The sequence below is a fragment of the Betta splendens genome, chromosome 2 (genome assembly GCF_900634795.4).
Source record: "Betta splendens chromosome 2, fBetSpl5.4, whole genome shotgun sequence".
NCBI lineage: Eukaryota > Metazoa > Chordata > Actinopteri > Anabantiformes > Osphronemidae > Betta > Betta splendens.
Genome location: NC_040882.2, coordinates 14,969,812 through 14,986,884, shown reverse-complemented (window position 1 = coordinate 14,986,884; position 17,073 = coordinate 14,969,812). Strand labels below are relative to the sequence as shown.

At 43.9% G+C, this 17,073-nt stretch overlaps 2 protein-coding genes across 3 annotated transcripts in view; both read right to left on the bottom strand.

Moving 5' to 3' along the window:
- The window catches only part of LOC114851213 (transcriptional-regulating factor 1-like), a 17,778-nt gene extending 10,831 nt beyond the window's left edge, over positions 1-6,947 (bottom strand). The window contains exon 1 of one of the 2 annotated variants that reach the window (XM_055506873.1): positions 6,775-6,947. The gene's annotated coding sequence lies outside the window, so the exon portion shown is untranslated. Of the gene's footprint in view, positions 1-3,265; positions 3,411-6,774 lie in introns of those variants that run through there. The other variant, XM_029142900.3, reaches the window with a different exon arrangement.
- A 1,340-nt stretch (positions 6,948-8,287) lies between these two features.
- On the bottom strand, positions 8,288-12,658 carry LOC114843289 (4F2 cell-surface antigen heavy chain-like). Its single transcript, XM_055504805.1, has 11 exons — positions 12,508-12,658; positions 11,751-11,962; positions 11,490-11,674; positions 10,674-10,847; positions 10,499-10,593; positions 10,264-10,400; positions 9,784-9,893; positions 9,475-9,668; positions 9,323-9,388; positions 9,013-9,220; positions 8,288-8,922 (listed from the first exon to the last, which is right to left on the bottom strand). Exons 2-11 carry the CDS (start codon positions 11,945-11,947, stop codon positions 8,783-8,785), a joined length of 1,506 nt encoding a protein of 501 aa, XP_055360780.1. The 5' UTR covers positions 11,948-11,962; positions 12,508-12,658; the 3' UTR covers positions 8,288-8,782.
- Between the last annotated feature and the right edge of the window lie 4,415 nt (positions 12,659-17,073).

Sequence of the window (17,073 nt, the reverse complement as noted above, 5' to 3'; positions counted from 1 at the left end):
ACGCTGACGATGTAGGTGTATGTGTGAAAGACGGCGAAAAAAAGTCCAAGTCACGATAGCGTTTCTAAAATAAATGAACACAGAACTGAAACCGTGAGCAAACTGCTTATACGAGACATCGCCGTCAGACAGGATTATTAAAAAACACCCCCAACACCTTACAGTATACACGGCTTCAGCAGGCAGTGCACTGGCATTTACAATAACAATATGAAAACGGGGCGTGAGGGTGTGAATAAGAATGTTGCATGTAGAGTGACATGACATGAAATAAAGGTTAAATGCAGGCTGTTTTATCCTATTTAAGGAACTGTATCATCTGTAATTGTGTGATTTGCAGCTTGGTCACAGGACCCACCATGGTTTGTTTGGCAAACACCGACTTGCAGAAAAGCACTGTGTGAACATTTGATAGAATTCACCTCATAATAAGAATTTTTTGCTTTTAACGCATGTGATGCTTTTGACAAAGAGAAGCGCTTCAGCGCCTGAAAAGATCACAGATGCAAACATGTTCAAAGACTCTACTGTGTGTAGAGGTGTCTGCATTTTTCTACTTCATTCACTCATAAAATTCGCTGTAGCCCCCAGTAGAACACGTCAACCCCAATGAGGGTTCCTTCCATGAACTAGCTGGAGAATCAACCTAAACACTGGTGTTGAGGTCCGAGCGCTAAATTCGAGCTGTTCTCTATGGTGACAAAATTCCTCCTGTCAAATGTCCGCTAGCGTTTGTCACCGTAAAGATGTGAATAATTAGAGTAGCGCATAATGGGACCTCTACAATCAGATTGGTCAGAAAATCAATCAAAAAGTTTGGAACTGACATTGACATTGAATTTTGAAAAGGCCTATTTTAAATATGCTTCTCAACACAAAATTTCATCGAAAGGTCAAAGAGGTCAAGAATAACAGTAAGCTTTGAACTGCATTTAAATGATAAAAATCACATTCATAAATTATTATTATTATTATTATTATTATTATTATTATTATTATTATTATTATTATTATTATTATTATTATTATTATTATTATTTACAACTGTTACATTTGAAAATAATTCGAAAGTGGAAAGACAAAAAAATACTGCTAAATAACATTTCTGTGATTAGAGTGATTAAGTGTCTTCCTTTTTATGATGACATATGCACAAATAAAACCTAAAATGGTAAAATCATAGCGTTGTATCTAATGCTTAATAACAGCAATGCTTTTTCTTCTTCTTCTTCTTCTTCTTCTAGAAAAGACACTTTTCAAAGCGCATTTTTCCACGAATGCTACAGTTCGACTTGTGCTACGTTTTATTAGCACATCAGTCCGAATGCTCTGCACTCACTCCCTCGTTCATCCACTTTACAGCGAGACGCGTCACGAATCAGACACAGGTCAGCGTGAACACATTAATCGTATGAATGGCTGCGCGAAGGCGTCCGGCATTCGGTCCTCTGCCCGAGTGCTGTACATTCATTGGAACAATTATTCCTTTCCCGTCTAGTTTATGGAGCTGCTTTTCCTGTGGATTTGCAACACTGAACGTGTAGTCACCACAACGTGACTACACAGAACAGAATAATAATAATAAGGGTGACGCCAGGAGCCTGGTCGTTTTTACGTTACGATGAAGAAAATGCAGATTTTTACAATGAAAAGTGAAGAAACCTAATCAGAGCGGTTCAAAACTGACACAAACTGAACCTAATGGAATCAAACGCACCTGCACAGGTGTTTCTGTCTTTGTATGCATTTAAAATGCTTGTAGAGGTTGTCAGACAGTTTGAGTTGTGTTGAAGTGTGTGACCTGAAGCCTCTCCTTCAGGTCACACACTTCAACACAACTTAAACTGTCCCAGACTACACGGAGCGTTCTGTGTGTCCGGCCGCATCCAGGATTCCAGAGAACAGCTAAAGGAACAGCTTCTGCCCCTGAAGGATCTCCTGCAGACCCCGTGAGCGCCTCATGGTCGAGAAGGGAGACACGCTGCATACATTCACTGCTTTCCGGATGCGTTACCAGCCGCAGCTCTATGGCAAAGCGAGTGGCAACGCGAAAACCGCTGTAGAAGAAGCGTCACATGACACGTGAGGCGAAGCCGACGAGAGCCTGACGAGGGTCCGATCCACCGTGGCCCCTTGGCAAGGCATCAGTGGATGGTGGCGTTGAGGCAGCGTGTTATTGTCTGCCAGGAGCCAGGTCCATGTCAGGCTTTACGCTGCTCCGGCCTCAGGCCTCAGCGTGCAGCATCACTGGAGCTAAAGGCTGTTAGTGCCACCAAACAGCATTCAGCGTCTGAATTCAGCTTGTGTAATAGACGCTGGATCACTTTGAATGCCTCGCACCCAATCGTCAGTGCGTTTAGTCCAATTCCACTCCCTCTGACGGTGCACAGGCCCAATTTGGCGACGCATTGAAAGATGGATGAGAGTGAAACAATTAGAAAACCCTAATAGGTGCAAAGTGCAGTACGACTTGTGAGTGAGCAGTGTTTCGCTCGCGCGCCTGTCGGCGCAGACGCTGGAGCGCGCGACGCTGCAGCGGTCGTTGGCCCCGTTCTCTGCGCAGATGTCAAAGGAGGTCACGGAATCCAGGGACCGAAATAGCGGCGCACGGCGGCAGCGGTGGCCGTGGCGCTGGGGAAGGAGCAGAAGCGGAGGCGGCGCCGGCTTCGGCCGGACGGGGACCGGCGCCGCGTCGCGTTCAGGGCTGCAGCTTCAGACGCAGCCCTGAACGCAGCGTTTATGGGTCAGGGCCAGAGGGAGGCTTCGTCTTCACACAGCGCTCGCACCGAACACACTGAGGCCTGTGGTTTCAAGCCTCTCTGTCGAAGACCAGGTTTGATGTAAACACCAACACCTTGTGGGTAACGACACTGACAGGCTGCAGTAGAAGTAATGATAACGCTCACGCCGAGGATCGTGGGTCGTAACGTCTAAACCTATTGACTGAGCAGTGTTTTTTAGGGAGAACCGCAAAAAGGCTGTTTTTAAATCTAACAGCTCTTTGGAACAACTATCGCACAGTAAATGATCTGCAGTTCATTTCTATTTTCACCTTCTGTGCCGAAATGCAGCACATTCAACACAACGTCATCCCATTTCACTGGACTCATCTACATCCACATGTTCTAACGTGAAGTCATTGCAAGCGGTGATGGAGCTTTTCCTGGTTCCAGCACTAACGCTGCCGAAGCTAAGTGTGTCTCATCTGAGCGGGTCCCGTGTGGGCAAACAAACAAAGAAAGCGAGAACAAGTGCAGGTTTTTACCTGTGAAGCTGTCATCACGAGGAGAGACGAGTGTCTGTGTGTGTGCACGGTCTGCTGGCGAACGCACATGTGTGAGAGAGGACGACGAAGGGGGAGGAGAGAAAGCCACACATGTAGTCAAAGACGGTCGCTGCCTTTCATCCACCCTGTCATAACGCCACCGAGTGTGTGTGTGTGTGTGTGTGTGTGTGTGTGTGTGTGTGTGTGTGTGTGTGTGTGTGTGTGTGTGGAGCTGTGTCATAGTGATGCTGGAAACAAGACAAAAACACCCTAGTGTGTGGCTTCAACCTCTGTCACACACAATCACACACACACACACGTACTCATGCACTTTCAGTTTGAGTAGGTGTTTTTCTCCCCGCTCACCCATCGTTTGGTCTGTTGTTTTAAAGGGACACACACACACGCACACACTCACAGACGTGCACACACACACACACACACACACGCACACACGCACACACACACACACACACACGCACACGCACACACACGCACACACACACACACATGCACGCACATACACACACACACGCACACACTCACAGACGTGCACACACACACACACACACACACACATGCACGCACATACACACACACACACGCACGCATACACGCACGCACGCACGCAGACACACACACACACACACACACACACACACACTGTCTTTCTGGGGTGAGGCCTTGCATCTTTGGAGCGCTAACGCTAATGCTCCATCTATGACGACAGCGTGGCTTCGTACGTGGGTCCGGCTGCTCTCCTCACTTCTCTGGAGTTCAGCGGGACCGAGGACGGAGGGCGGCTGCTTGACAGTAAACGTGACCCTGACAGGTCCTCTGTCAAATGCCCTTTTTTTAAATGTTATAGTTTCTTTCTTTGCCAGATTTGGCAAATCACCACTCTGCAGTTTGTTTGTCGCTAACAGTTGGACAGAAGTACGTCTCAATCTGGTTGAGCTTTAATTTGTTCAGTCTGTGTGAAGCGACATCACAACTTCTTTCCTTTAGAAGTTCAGGCCGTTTTTACTGTGACTGGATAATCGTTAGTAAGAAACGCTGTTAAACATGTTTTTCTTATGTGTTCTGGGTGTTTAATGTCTGCGTTTAACGTAGCTGTTACACATTTAGGTATCAAATACTTACTGACATATAAAACGGAGGATGTGTGAAGTTAAAGTTAATTCAGTAGTTATATATTAAATCTATATAAATATATATAGTCATCTAGTTTATCTTTACCAAGTTTGGACTTTACACAACTTAAGTTCCTTTCTACAACAACAGTGTTTGTTGTAGCCAATGAAAACGAGAATTAAACTTTAGTTTTATGGTCGCGTTGGTTGGAGGTCACTGCTACGAGTTTGCTGCACCCTTTTAGCGCAGCACAGTGTGTTGGTCTCAGTGTCTGAGCTGTAGGAAAAAAGACTTTACGCTTCAACGTGGAATTAAGAGTTACAGCTTTTTCCCCAAAATTGTCAATTTTTTAAATTTTGTCATTTGTCAATTTATTCCCCAATTTAAATATCTTTTGACATGTGCAGTATATTAATAAGTAACTTACCGGTAATTAATATCTCATTGAAACTGTATGAAACATATTTGTATATATGTGTAAAACCCATCTTACAGGTTTGATCTTTGTTGTTGAATAACTACCATAAAATTGAAAAGCTTTAGTTTTTTTAAAGTTTAATTGTCATTCACACGGTTTAAGCATGTGAATCTGAATTAATATTTTCCTAATTGTTCAGTACTCAAAATTAGGCAAAGTGTATGGACATGAATGTATTATCTGTATAATCAGGTCTAAAGTGGGGGTTGTAGGTGGTCACACCTCATTCATGTAAATGGTTCCTTCCTTTCAGGTTCGCCCAAACTTCTAAATTCTCTCGTCAATAAATGGGCTGCACATATTACACAGTGCATTCTTTCTGTTGTCATGTATATTTGTGGACGTGAGCTAAAAAAGCAGATGATGCTAATTTGGATATTGTGTGAAACCAACAAACTACTCATTCACTATTCAGGGTTAGATTTCAGCTTTGTGGCTGCTGACTGTGCAGTTAAACACAAAATGATTTAACAATGTAATGAACAAATCAAACAGGAACAGAGCTTGACTCAAAATATGGTACTACTAGCTCCTCCACATTCAATACAATATCATATGCAAATGAATTTGCATATGAGGTATTATAATTAAGCCTGTGATTATTTGCCTTTGAATTAGAAATGAGAGAATGTTATGTACTTGAGAGTGTCATGCTTAATTGCATGTTTTCAAAGGTTTTCAATGGAAGGTGCTGAAAACACACTGAAACATGGTTACAGCTCAAAGTAAGGCACTCAAGCTCAAAGTTAAAGCAGCTACTACATTATAAAAAAAGAAGTTAGAAAAGGTTGCACTCAAATTTATAAGGAGACAGGTGCAGACAAACCCTTGAAGGGACCTTCAGCACGACTTGCTGCAGTTGTTCCATGTTGTACTGTGGAGTTCTGTCGAACCTTCCAGGCCCATGGATCAACGAAGGGAAACATGGGGCCGGATCAGTGTTGCTCTGGCATTTCATCTACATGTAGGTGTCAGGACTTCCCTGACAGGAGGAGGTGAAGCTTGTGTGACTGGAGCCTCAAACAGCAGAATGACGCTAAGCTTAAAGTCTAAAAAGCCTTGAAGAAAAAAAAAATGCAGCACACAAACCTATAAAGAATGAACTGGAGGACATTGTTGTTCAAGTGGGTCTGGATTCCCAGGGAAAAAATTGTTTTGAGACTGTAGGAATCATTAAAAGTTGCATTTTGTGTAGAATATGGAAAAACCTTGTATCTATGCTAAATGAGGATGCGTGAGCATTACTGTAGTATTCTTGCTAAAACTCAGTTACACTTAGTGACATTTATTTTGAGCTAAGCAAAAGTTTAGGTTTATTTGAAGATGCCGCATGCTTCTAAGTTGATATTAAAGGGCAGCAAATCTTAAGTCAGCGTCAGTGGAGTGGAGGAAACTCTTTGCTTATTGGTCACACTGCTGCTGCAGTTTTCCATGAAATAAACCACATACCACATAATGAATAAAACGACGTGTTGAGGGGGGAAAACATCTCCGTGCCGTAGATCGATCCAGCTCGAGGTGACATAAAACATGGAGTTTGCTAAACCCTGTGCAAACCCTGTCAACAGGGGTGGGGGCCGGTGGGTGTCCAGCAGCGGGCTCCTGCCCCCGGGCCCCCGATTCTGTAGGCGCAGCCCTGGTAAAAAAAAGGACCGGGAGTCTCTGCTGCTCACGGTACAAGCGGAGTCAGATTCTCAAAGCGTCCTCATAGCACTGTGTTCAAAGCTGTATAAGGTGCAGGTCATCGCACTCTGTTTGTCCTAAGTGAAGCGTTCATTCACTAGCGTGAACTAAAACTGCTCTTTAGCGAATAAGCTGCTACGACAGTTCAATTTACGTACACGAACCAAGCGCGGTGCAATGCTGTGGTCCCAATGCTGTTTCTGGTGCCACTCACTTCTTGACGGCTGGTTCAGCGTCTCGCGCTGCTCCCAGGTTTTCAGTCGGGTCAAAGCACATTAAGGAGCCGTATTCCAGCGTGAAAACATGACCGAGCCTCTTCGCCGCCGAGTGAAAGCTGAAGAAAGGTCACGTAACTATATGTCACCGTGATGTTCGAGGTGTAAGCGTGTGTGTGTGTGTCAGACTCAGACTGAGAGTCAGTCATGAGTGTGCGCGTCAGTGGGTGAGACGGTGGTTGGGTTTCACAGCGGCGTGGGGAGAGAGAGAGCTGCCGAGACGGGCTCTGATTCCCGGTACCAGCGGCTTCAAACCTCCCCTCCGATACCACAGCACGGCGGCGCTGTATTGTAGCAGGACCCCGAAACTCGGCTGACGGGTTTCACCTGTTCAAGGGGCTGTTTGGCGTTTTTATCAGGAGGATGGTTTTATATCACGGTTTTACATCTATATGAACGAGAGCGCTTCGCTGGCAAAATAAGAATGAAACAGGTCGTCGTATAAATGATGTCAGCATTTGATAAAAAACTTATTTTCAATTGCCATATTTTATGTTTTGAGCTGCTTTGTTGCAATCCAGCACTTTTCCAAAACCATTAGGAGCCATTAACAGCTGTTTTCCCCGCATTGTGTGCTTTTATGTGAACTCCATTAACGCCGGCTCTGAGTAAAGCAGACTCATGTACTCAAACCTTTTGTGAGCATATTACAGGTTAACTTTTCTCATTTTTTAAAGCGTGTATGAATCCACGTCATCAGACACGTTATTACCGTTGCCAGGAATATTTCATTCTGCTGAGTTGTTTCATATAAAACCAGCACATTATATTTCAGAAGTAGCCTCTCACAGAAGGTTTGCATCTAATTCTTCCAACCAAGCAGATGCAACAGAAGACTTCCACGTACAGTAGGTCCAGCACTTGATACGTACTCCATCTACTGCTGTGAGCTCAATAGCTCCTATTTAGTCTGGATACAGGGTGTCCCAAAGACGAGAAGTTAAAGTAACTTAAAAATAGGTTTCAGTCTAACTAGATCTACTGTTTATGAATGTGGCCCTTTATTTAGCATCTGTGTTATGTTACAAATACCCAACATATGAAGCTTTGGTTAACTCTGCTCCATTTACACTGTGAACGTGGGTGAATGGGAATGTTAGTATCACTACAACTGAAGCGAATTGTAGACTTCGTTTTGGTGAACAGCTTATGTTTACGGTTGAAACTCGATTCACTTCTCTGCCAAACGCGAGAAGGCGGCAGAAATGACGTTACGTTAAGGTTCTATATGACCCGTTTAGACGAGACTCGTAGGTAGACGCACAACGTGGAGCGACTTGTGTAATGCGCCTATAAAAATATGTCAGGATGGCGATAAAACATAAAAGGCGTTGCTTCCTCCGGCAACATCTGTGACACACTTCCACACACCTGACACGCCGAACGTACAACATCTCAAATGATTTTATCTTCAAGCTGACGAACACAATGATACACAACAGGACACACTGAGACGGTACAGAACATTGTTTATTAATTTCATCGTGTTAATCTGTACTCTGGAAAAACTTTAGACTCGCTTGTCAAAAGTGAATTTGTTTTTTCCTGTTCACACAGTTGGGGGTGGCTAAAAAAGTAAAACCCGTCTAAAACTGAATTTGACACTTACAAAAAAAAAAAGTACCTAAAGAATTGCCCACACAACAATGAAGGAATGTCTTTGTCCCACTACACATACCAAACACTCATGAGGCAGCTGCATCACTTCCTCACATAAAAAACTCAAATAAAAAAAGTTTTACAACCCAAACTGGAAACACTTCACAAGGTTTTTCTGGAACTTTCTTTTACCCAACTTCTTTATGTTCTGACAAAGTTAATTGATACAAACTACTATTCATTATATCAAAAAGAAATGTGTTGTTTGTCTTGAAAAGGACATTTAAGAGGAATTAGCATTTTTAAAGAGCGACTGTCCTAAAGCTAGGCTTTAGTGTGGCGCCATCTTCAGCCCGTGTAGGGGAACTGCAGCAGGACGGCTTGTCCAGGCTCCAGCTCCACGCTTTCGAGGTTGACGTTGGATTCTGCCTTCAGCTTCGAGTCCGTTGACAGCTTCACCTTGGCCGTCTTGGGCAGCTCTAGTCCCTCTGCAGGAACAGACACCACAGTGAGTGAAGGACATGGAGCAGATGCTGCCTGCTGCTGACGTCACACATCACAGCTGAACCACAACTTGCCTGTCGTCGTCAGGTTGAGCTTGAGCGTCTGTTTCTCTGCTCCCCAGTTGACGGCCGTTATGTATCTCTCACTCTGGTCCCACACGCGGAGGAAAGAGAGGGAGGAGTTGGAGGCGTACAGAGGGTAGTAGTCGCCGTGGAGCAGAGAGCGCTCTTTGCCTCGCAGGTCGCTGAGGCCTTTGAACCACTTCCTGGTGGCAGCGTACTCCTGGGACACAACATGGAAACAACTGAGTGCTTTGGACCACGTCCTCACGAGTTTGGTCTCATTCTGTTTACAAGCGGTCATTCAGATCAAACCCATCCTCACCTCCAAAGACTTATTCTGAGCTGCTTCCGTCTCTACGTTCCAAACCATTTTAGGATGTTTCTGATTCTGAGGAGACAAGACAAACGTTACACTGAGTAACAGCTGTGATACAGTGGAAGCATTTAAGCAGTGGACCCATTTCAACCACTCACCCCCTCAAGGCCCAACTCGTCTCCATAGGTGAACACCGGGGTTCCAGGCATGGTGAGCAGCAGGAGTTGGTACAGACGGATCAGGGCAGGACCCGTTGCTTGTTTAGACAGCTGGTCCTGTTGGACGGCGCCGAGACCCCAGCCCACCTGTCTCTGCTGAGCGTGAAGGCTGTCCATGGCCCTGATACGTTCCCCTACACAAAATTAATGTAGAAGTGAGACTCAGCACCCTTTAGCTACAACATGTAAGCCATAATACAAAAAGTCAGACAACAGAAGGAAAAATTATATTCTTGTACTTCAACCTACTTCCAGTTTTGTTGCTGAGCAGGTCAGACAGAATGAGAGCTACCCCAGTGGTGTTGAGGAGCTGATGCACTGATGCAGCTGATTTATGTTCAACCACACCCATGAGCAACCTGAGAGGAAGACAGTAGAGACAGATGAGTCACATTACACAGAAACATAGCAAAAAAAAAAAAAAAAAAAAAAACATTTCTGAATATAAATTATTCAAACTAATATCTCCAGCTTCTTTAATGAAGAGCTTTTGTAAGTGGCTTTTCTGTAAAGTTGCTTTTATTGCCTACATCGTCCACAAGATGTCGCTCGACTATGTGAAGAGTGAATATCCTGTTTGTTCATGAATCCCCCTCAGGCCCCACCACCTATTGTGCACCGCAGCAGTGGAATGCTTTAATCTCCATGTACTGAAGAAACAGAACCCTGCCAGTTCATCAACAGTTCCTCAACACTTACTACTGAAGCAAAGGCGTGTTCGTCAGTTACCTTTTGCTGGTGGCCTCGGTGTGGTTGCCCTGGACTGCAGTCTGCAGTTCGGGCCAGTCAGGGGAGTTCGAAGCAACGTTGAAGCCAGACAGCTTAAAGCCACTAACACCAAATTCCAGCCAGTGCTCTGCTGCAGCCTGGAAGAAGACAAGGACACTTAGTTCCAACAACAAACACTGCAATCACTGATTCATGAACTAAGTTCCACAGGCCACAGTGCTGGTCTTCTCTCTACCTTGACTTGCTCCAACACAGAACCAATATCTCCAGAGCTGAACCATGGATTGCTTCCCTTGTAGTTTGGAGTCAGGTCAAGCACCACCTTAATACCTAGAAACGTATAAACCAACATTTGTGAAACATATTCATGGGTCTGGTTCAACACTGCTCTCTGCTAAATGAAAACTGACCCTTGTTGTTGGCTTTTTTCAGCACAGATTTAAGATGTTCCTCTCCTCCAACAGCTGGGTCGATCTCCTTGAGATTCAGGGTGCTTTGCTGGTTTTCCTGCACAGTGTGCAAAGGTCCCAGGACCAGACCTTTGACCTTCAACTGGCTGATCTCATCTATTTTACTCTCAAGGCCTAAAAACAGATACAGAGAGGAAGAATAAAACGTGTCAATGTTGTTGGGTAAATAATATCAGGGTCAGTTTGGTGGTTTAAGCCAAGTATTGACTTAGGACAGGAACATGTGAAAGCCCCCCCACACCCTCTGCTGGCCATGTGAAGCCTGAGTACAAGGAGACCCTTTATGTGAGCGCTGCACAGAGTCACGTGTAGTTTCTGGAATTCTGCCAGAGGCTTTTTGGAAAGCTGAGTGCTCCCCAGAAACTGAGCACAGCAGTACAATCCGTCCTTAGCTCAGGCCTCTTGAATTTAATAAGGGCAAAGTCAAAACCAGACATTTAAGGATTAAAACGTTTAACAATTATTTTACAGTTGCTAAAGTTTGAGAGTGTGCACAGCTCACACACATAAAATGTACTTAACATTTCGACCATAACCTCAAATCTGAGAAGGAGAGATAAAAGAAAAGAAATGACTCATTGGTTTTTATGTCCTTTAGACTTTGAGTCACTGTGTAGTAGCCTAGTCAGCGGTTCGGTATCAAGTCAAATAAAGCATATCTCACATGAAGCCCAGCGGTTCACGAAGCAGATCTAAAGGGCGCCATGAGAAATGAGAGACGTTCTAAACACTCTACCAACATCATGGTCCAAGTACCTGCCAATCCACCACAGAAAGCGTCCACGTCAGGGATCTGGTACAGAGGGCCATCGTTCCACCAGTTCATCTCAGGGAGCGGTTTGCAGCGAGGGGCCTGGACTATGATCACAATGGCCCCGGCCAGCATGCCAACCCAGCCCAGCCAGAACAGCACCAGGAGCATCCAGCGGGTCCGCACCCACCTACACAAACGCATGGCAGTGAGCCACATGCTGGGAGGCCGTTGGGCTCCAGCAGCACGTGAGAAGCAGCGCTCACCCTGGAGTTCCTGCCACCTTCATCAGCTCCTCCTTGGACAGGCCCGTGAACGCAACCTCATCCTCGGGGACCTTCAGCTTGACGCTGCCGTTCTTCTCCCCGACGGCTACCTGAGCGTCGGCCGTCATGGGCTGCTTCTCGGGGTCCATCTCGTTCAGCTCCACGTCCTTCATGTCCACCTCTGTGTCCTTAGTCATGACGGAAGCTGGTTTCTGGAGGGAGCCAAGATCAGACGAGCACACGTCAGAGGAGGAGACACACGCTGCAGTAACTGGCTCAACCGGGCTGCGCTAATTAATCAGCTTCTGCTAGCTCAGCACGTGAACGCAGCCCTGAACACGGTTAGCTTCCAACACCACACTTCGTGGAGCACAAGCTGTTGCTCCGAGCGGGACAGCACACGTTTTACTAGCTACAGCGAGTCACTGTAATCCGTTGGCATGGTAACGGCCCGAGTCCGGGTTAGACGTATTTGACGCGTATTTAAAGCGTTTTCCACTTGACTGAGTTCATTTTAAAGCGAACCAAAGCTAACATGTCGGCTTCTTAATACAAAGGCACATAAACGCAGGACCACATCTGGATCCTAATGAGAATAAACTATAACGTAACCGACTTCCGAGATGATGAAATCATGCTCATATCCACGTCAGATTACAACGAGGCTCGTCTTTCTTCGTTTTCAGGCTTCAGGTCTGAATTACAGACAAGTTTACAGAATAAACACTATGTAGTATAGACACAAAATACTCTTTACCTTTTAAAACGACAAATAATCCGTCCACTGTGGTTTGTTCCGTCTGAATCGACGTTTAACGTGCAATACCGCCTTGCCGTCTGCTCAATGGTAGTAATTATACTAGTGGCTCCGCCCACCACGTGTGATGACGTCACGCATCCCTTTCTCCTGATTTCTCTCTCTCTCTCTCTCTCTTTCTCTCTCTGAGAAAAGCTGAACAAACAAACAAGCAAACATAAAATGATCGCCTCCAGCCTTTGACCCAGTTTGCGACTAATGTACAAAATGCAGCTCGGCAGCTCTTTGTGGAGCTACAGTTGGAAAAGCTGTCGTGAAACCGTTCAGACAGAGCATATTTAACACAGAGCAGACAGAAACCGTCAGGTTCATTTTTTAGTTTAGTTTAGCAAAATCCATGCAAAAAATGCATGAGGCTGCATATTTGCGTGGACCATGTGAGAAACAGATGATTTGATTGGATATAATAAGTTTCTGATGAGAAGTTAATCATTTCAGTGGAAATGGCCCAACCACTAATCTAGATGACCCCATTCAGCATTCTGATGAAACAGAATGTCCTCCTCCCTGCATCAGTTACTGATTAAACATCACCTGAGTAATCTGCTCAGTCTGATGTAATCATTCTCACAGTGCAGGGCTAAGCAGCCAAACAACTTTATATTATAGCCTAATAATGGTTCTGCTTTATTGATAATGTTGTTTATCCAAGTAAATATAGTACATGTATATATCTGAGAGTCCATAGCGAATAAGAGCCCCCTTAATGTTGATGAGTGGATTGCAGTGTCATACCTTTTATTCTTTCAGATCTTCAACTGAATGTGATAGCAGGACAAATGCATGTAGAAACACCCTTGATTACTCTAAAAATGTAAAAATAGCATAAAACACTGTATTATTTTTATTATATGTGCAACAATCATGTTTAATGTAACGGTTTTAAGAGGATCTAAGGTCCCAGAGCTCAATGTGATGGTGAAAACGTGTTTGTTTACTCTGTGTGTCCTCTTTTCTCACCAAGTGTTTGTCAGTTGGACAGTTGAGGGTAAACATGTACAGTAGCTTTTCCATGAACAGTCTATATTCGGATGACATTATTTAGAGGGGGAGCTCACAAGTTGCTGTGTATCTATTGCATAGTAACATTATCCTGCTGTTATATAATTATAACTTTCTTAGTACTCGGTTTTGAAAAGAGCAGGATGTTGTGGAACGGTCCATGTCATGAACTCGTGAGCACAATGTTTTTGCAAAGCCATGTTTTTTTAAAACAAGCACAACCTGACTACATTATTCATTAAGTCCAGTCAAACACACACCATCTGTCTCTGTATCTTAACATGTGTGTGTTTGAGAGTCGGGTTGAAACTGAACCTCTCAGCTCTGTGCTGTTTACACAGAATGGGTCATGGAAAGGAAAACTAGTAGAGGAAAACACGGTTTCATCATCACCTCACTATTTTACCAGCATTTGCACTGTCAAAGGTTAAACACAATGATGTCAACAGTACTTGCAGAGGGTCCATTTTAGGTTATGTAGCTTTAGGATGAACATGAATAAAGAGAGTGAGTAGATCAGGAAGCAACAGTGGAGGAGGAGTGAAAATAGAAAGGCTGAGCTGAGAGCAGCGATGTGCAAACATGTTTTTCATCTGACACTGCAGCTGATGTTGTTGTGGATCATGGGCAGGAGTATTAATAGAAACACTGCAGTCAGATATTGCAAGGGATTATTTCAAAGTCGTCCCCCACATGTTGCCTGGGTCCTGAATTTGTTGAATCAGCTGACGTCAGCAGAGCATTTTAATAGCGATGTTTTACTGATTTTTTAATCCTAGAATGGAGATGTTATGTTATGAACAGTGGCTTAGCATTGGCCTGGTTAGTCTGAGACAGTAATTGGGCCCAAATGTAAAACACCCCAGTTAATCCTCATTAGGTTAATCATGAGCACGAGGAGCTCACTCAGTCTGTTGTCATTGAAAAGGTACTTGTCATTGCTGACTGATCAACCCAGATCCACAGAACATAAAAGCTACTTAACGTACAACCTTTATCTACACAGGGACACAGATTGAGAATTCGTATTGTAAATCGCACACAAGGCCTTATAATTTCTCCTCTTTCATTTCATTCCTCTTCTCCTGAGAGAGAGTTTGTTTTCCCAGACAGCGTGAGCCTGAAAAAACAGCAGAGGAGACGTGGACCAGTTCAGACCAGTTTGGCTGAGGAGCTGCTCTTTCACTGATAACACATCACGCTGATACATTCACACACAATGGAGCTCAAATAACTAATGTGTGTAAGTCACAGAGAAAGCTGTGAGTGACGCCTATGTAGTCTTTATGTTACATTGTATCATGGGGACTTCGTTGGACCGTGTCATTTTAGTGCTTTAAGTTCTGTTCCTCTCTTTCGTGTAGTGTGTAACTTTACAGACTCACTAACAGTGGTTCCTGCTGCTTTGTCGCCTACTCAGACAACAAGGAGACACATCAGTACTGGCTCCTATAGACTGCTGAGTGGTTCAGTCTGCCTCTCTCCCTCCCACCACCGCCCCGTCCTTCAGCAGGAAACAATAGCTGCACATAAAACTGCTCCTTTCTGACACGAATATCAAACAGTTCACAGGCTCAGAGACTGCTGCTTCACAGGGGCCAGAGCATATGCTGCACACACACAAATGGAAACATGAACCCAAGCTGACGGACGTGTAGCAGTAACCGTGGTGTTCAATTAAATATTGTCCTCATTTGGGTCAGTTACACGTTTTTCTGTTTAGCTTTACGGGCAATTAGCAAAAGATAAGACATGACGTGATGATGACCTTCGACCTTTGAGCTACACGCTGCCAGATCAGCAGGCTGCCTCTGTCTGGCGACATGAGACAGGGTTCAATAGGGCTTCAGCCTGAGTCTCTGGAAGGGTAATGAAATGAAGTCAAACAAAAAATAGTTATCATAAGAAAGTGTTTGGAGAAAGGTGGAAATCAGGTCAGTTCACCCCTGAGCAAACAAATTTCTGTTCCACAGTCAATGCCTTGCTTTAAACAATATGACAGAGGAAGTAAGTTTAGACTCAGTCTATTTGGAGATATAGCATGAAATCCCATTGCCAGCATTTTCCTGCTCAAATAATTGCTCTGGGTAATTATGAACAGTTGTCTGACTCTTGGCAACCTGCCATGTTACTTCCTGCACACATCACTATAGGCTGGAAGCTAAGCAGGAGCCACACATGCAACTAACAGCAAGGCCTTTAAATCTAGAAAACTACAGGAGAAGCACACATAAAAGAATAAGAATAAGAAAACCTTTAATAGTCCCACAGTGGGGAAATTTCGATTCACAACAGCATAGAGTATGATACAGGAGAAGAAAATATAGCAGCAAGTAAAAAATACAGAACAGATCAGTGAAACTGGGTTGAGTTGGCACAGTATAATAGTGATCAGTGTGTAGGCAAAAATGCCATAAATATAATCCACATATTGCACAGTTTTGCACAAATATTGCATAGATATTACCGAGCGAATGTCTGAATTACCACTGATGCAGTGGGTGGTTTATCAGTTTTGCTGTGGAAGGTAGTTAGTTATAACTTAGTTATATAAAATAACATTATTATATAACAAGGTCATATGTCGTGGAAAAATAATGGGCAAAGCAGATCAAAGCATAGATGTTAATCATGCACATCAACAAACCAAAAACCAGCTGGGGAAATCAGAACATACAATCACAGAGGTGTAATGCAACGATCCCACAATCCTTAAGTTGCTTCTGCCTTTTGTGCCTTTCTCTGGTCTGGAATGTCTCTTTCATCCAATCAAATTGCATACTCTTACTCAGAAGTCATAATATGTGCTGTATTTCTAGTACCATTTGTACTGCTGGAGTCTCGCTATCTGTAGTCGGGGAAGCCAGAAAGGAGACAGTTACAGAGAGGGCCAGCCATAACCATAACCATAACCAGCCAAACAACCATAGAGAAATGTTAAATATATTAAACTGAATTGCCCACATACTGTAGGAACATTTGATCTAATTATAACAAAGCGCAAACTATGATAACAGTACAGAATGAGAATGGATTTTTTTTTCTGTTACACATTACAGAAAGTATAAACATTACTTAGAAATTAGTCAACATAAGCAAAGTGTATCACCAGTGTAGTGGACATTTAATAGAAACTACAAGCATTTAAAAAACAAATAATCAGTGTTTGAACAAAGTACTTAATGCAGATCAGACAACTCCTTTCGGCTTTTTTTACTGTCAGGGGTCACCACAGCAAATGATTCACGTGGTTGTTACTGGCTTGTAACTCAGAAGCGCAATGCTCTAATCACTGCACCAAATGGCCAGGGCCTGGTGCAAATCAGATTAAATATGCATTAAATATAAAGTTCAATTATAAACAGAACAGAGACAAACAGTGCATTGTATAGGGTTATGACCTATACTCATGAATGGCTACATTCAGCACAAACCACTGAAAACAAGCAGTTTAATGTTTAAATGTGCAGGGGAGATGAGGAGAGAATGAGGTATGAAGGGGAG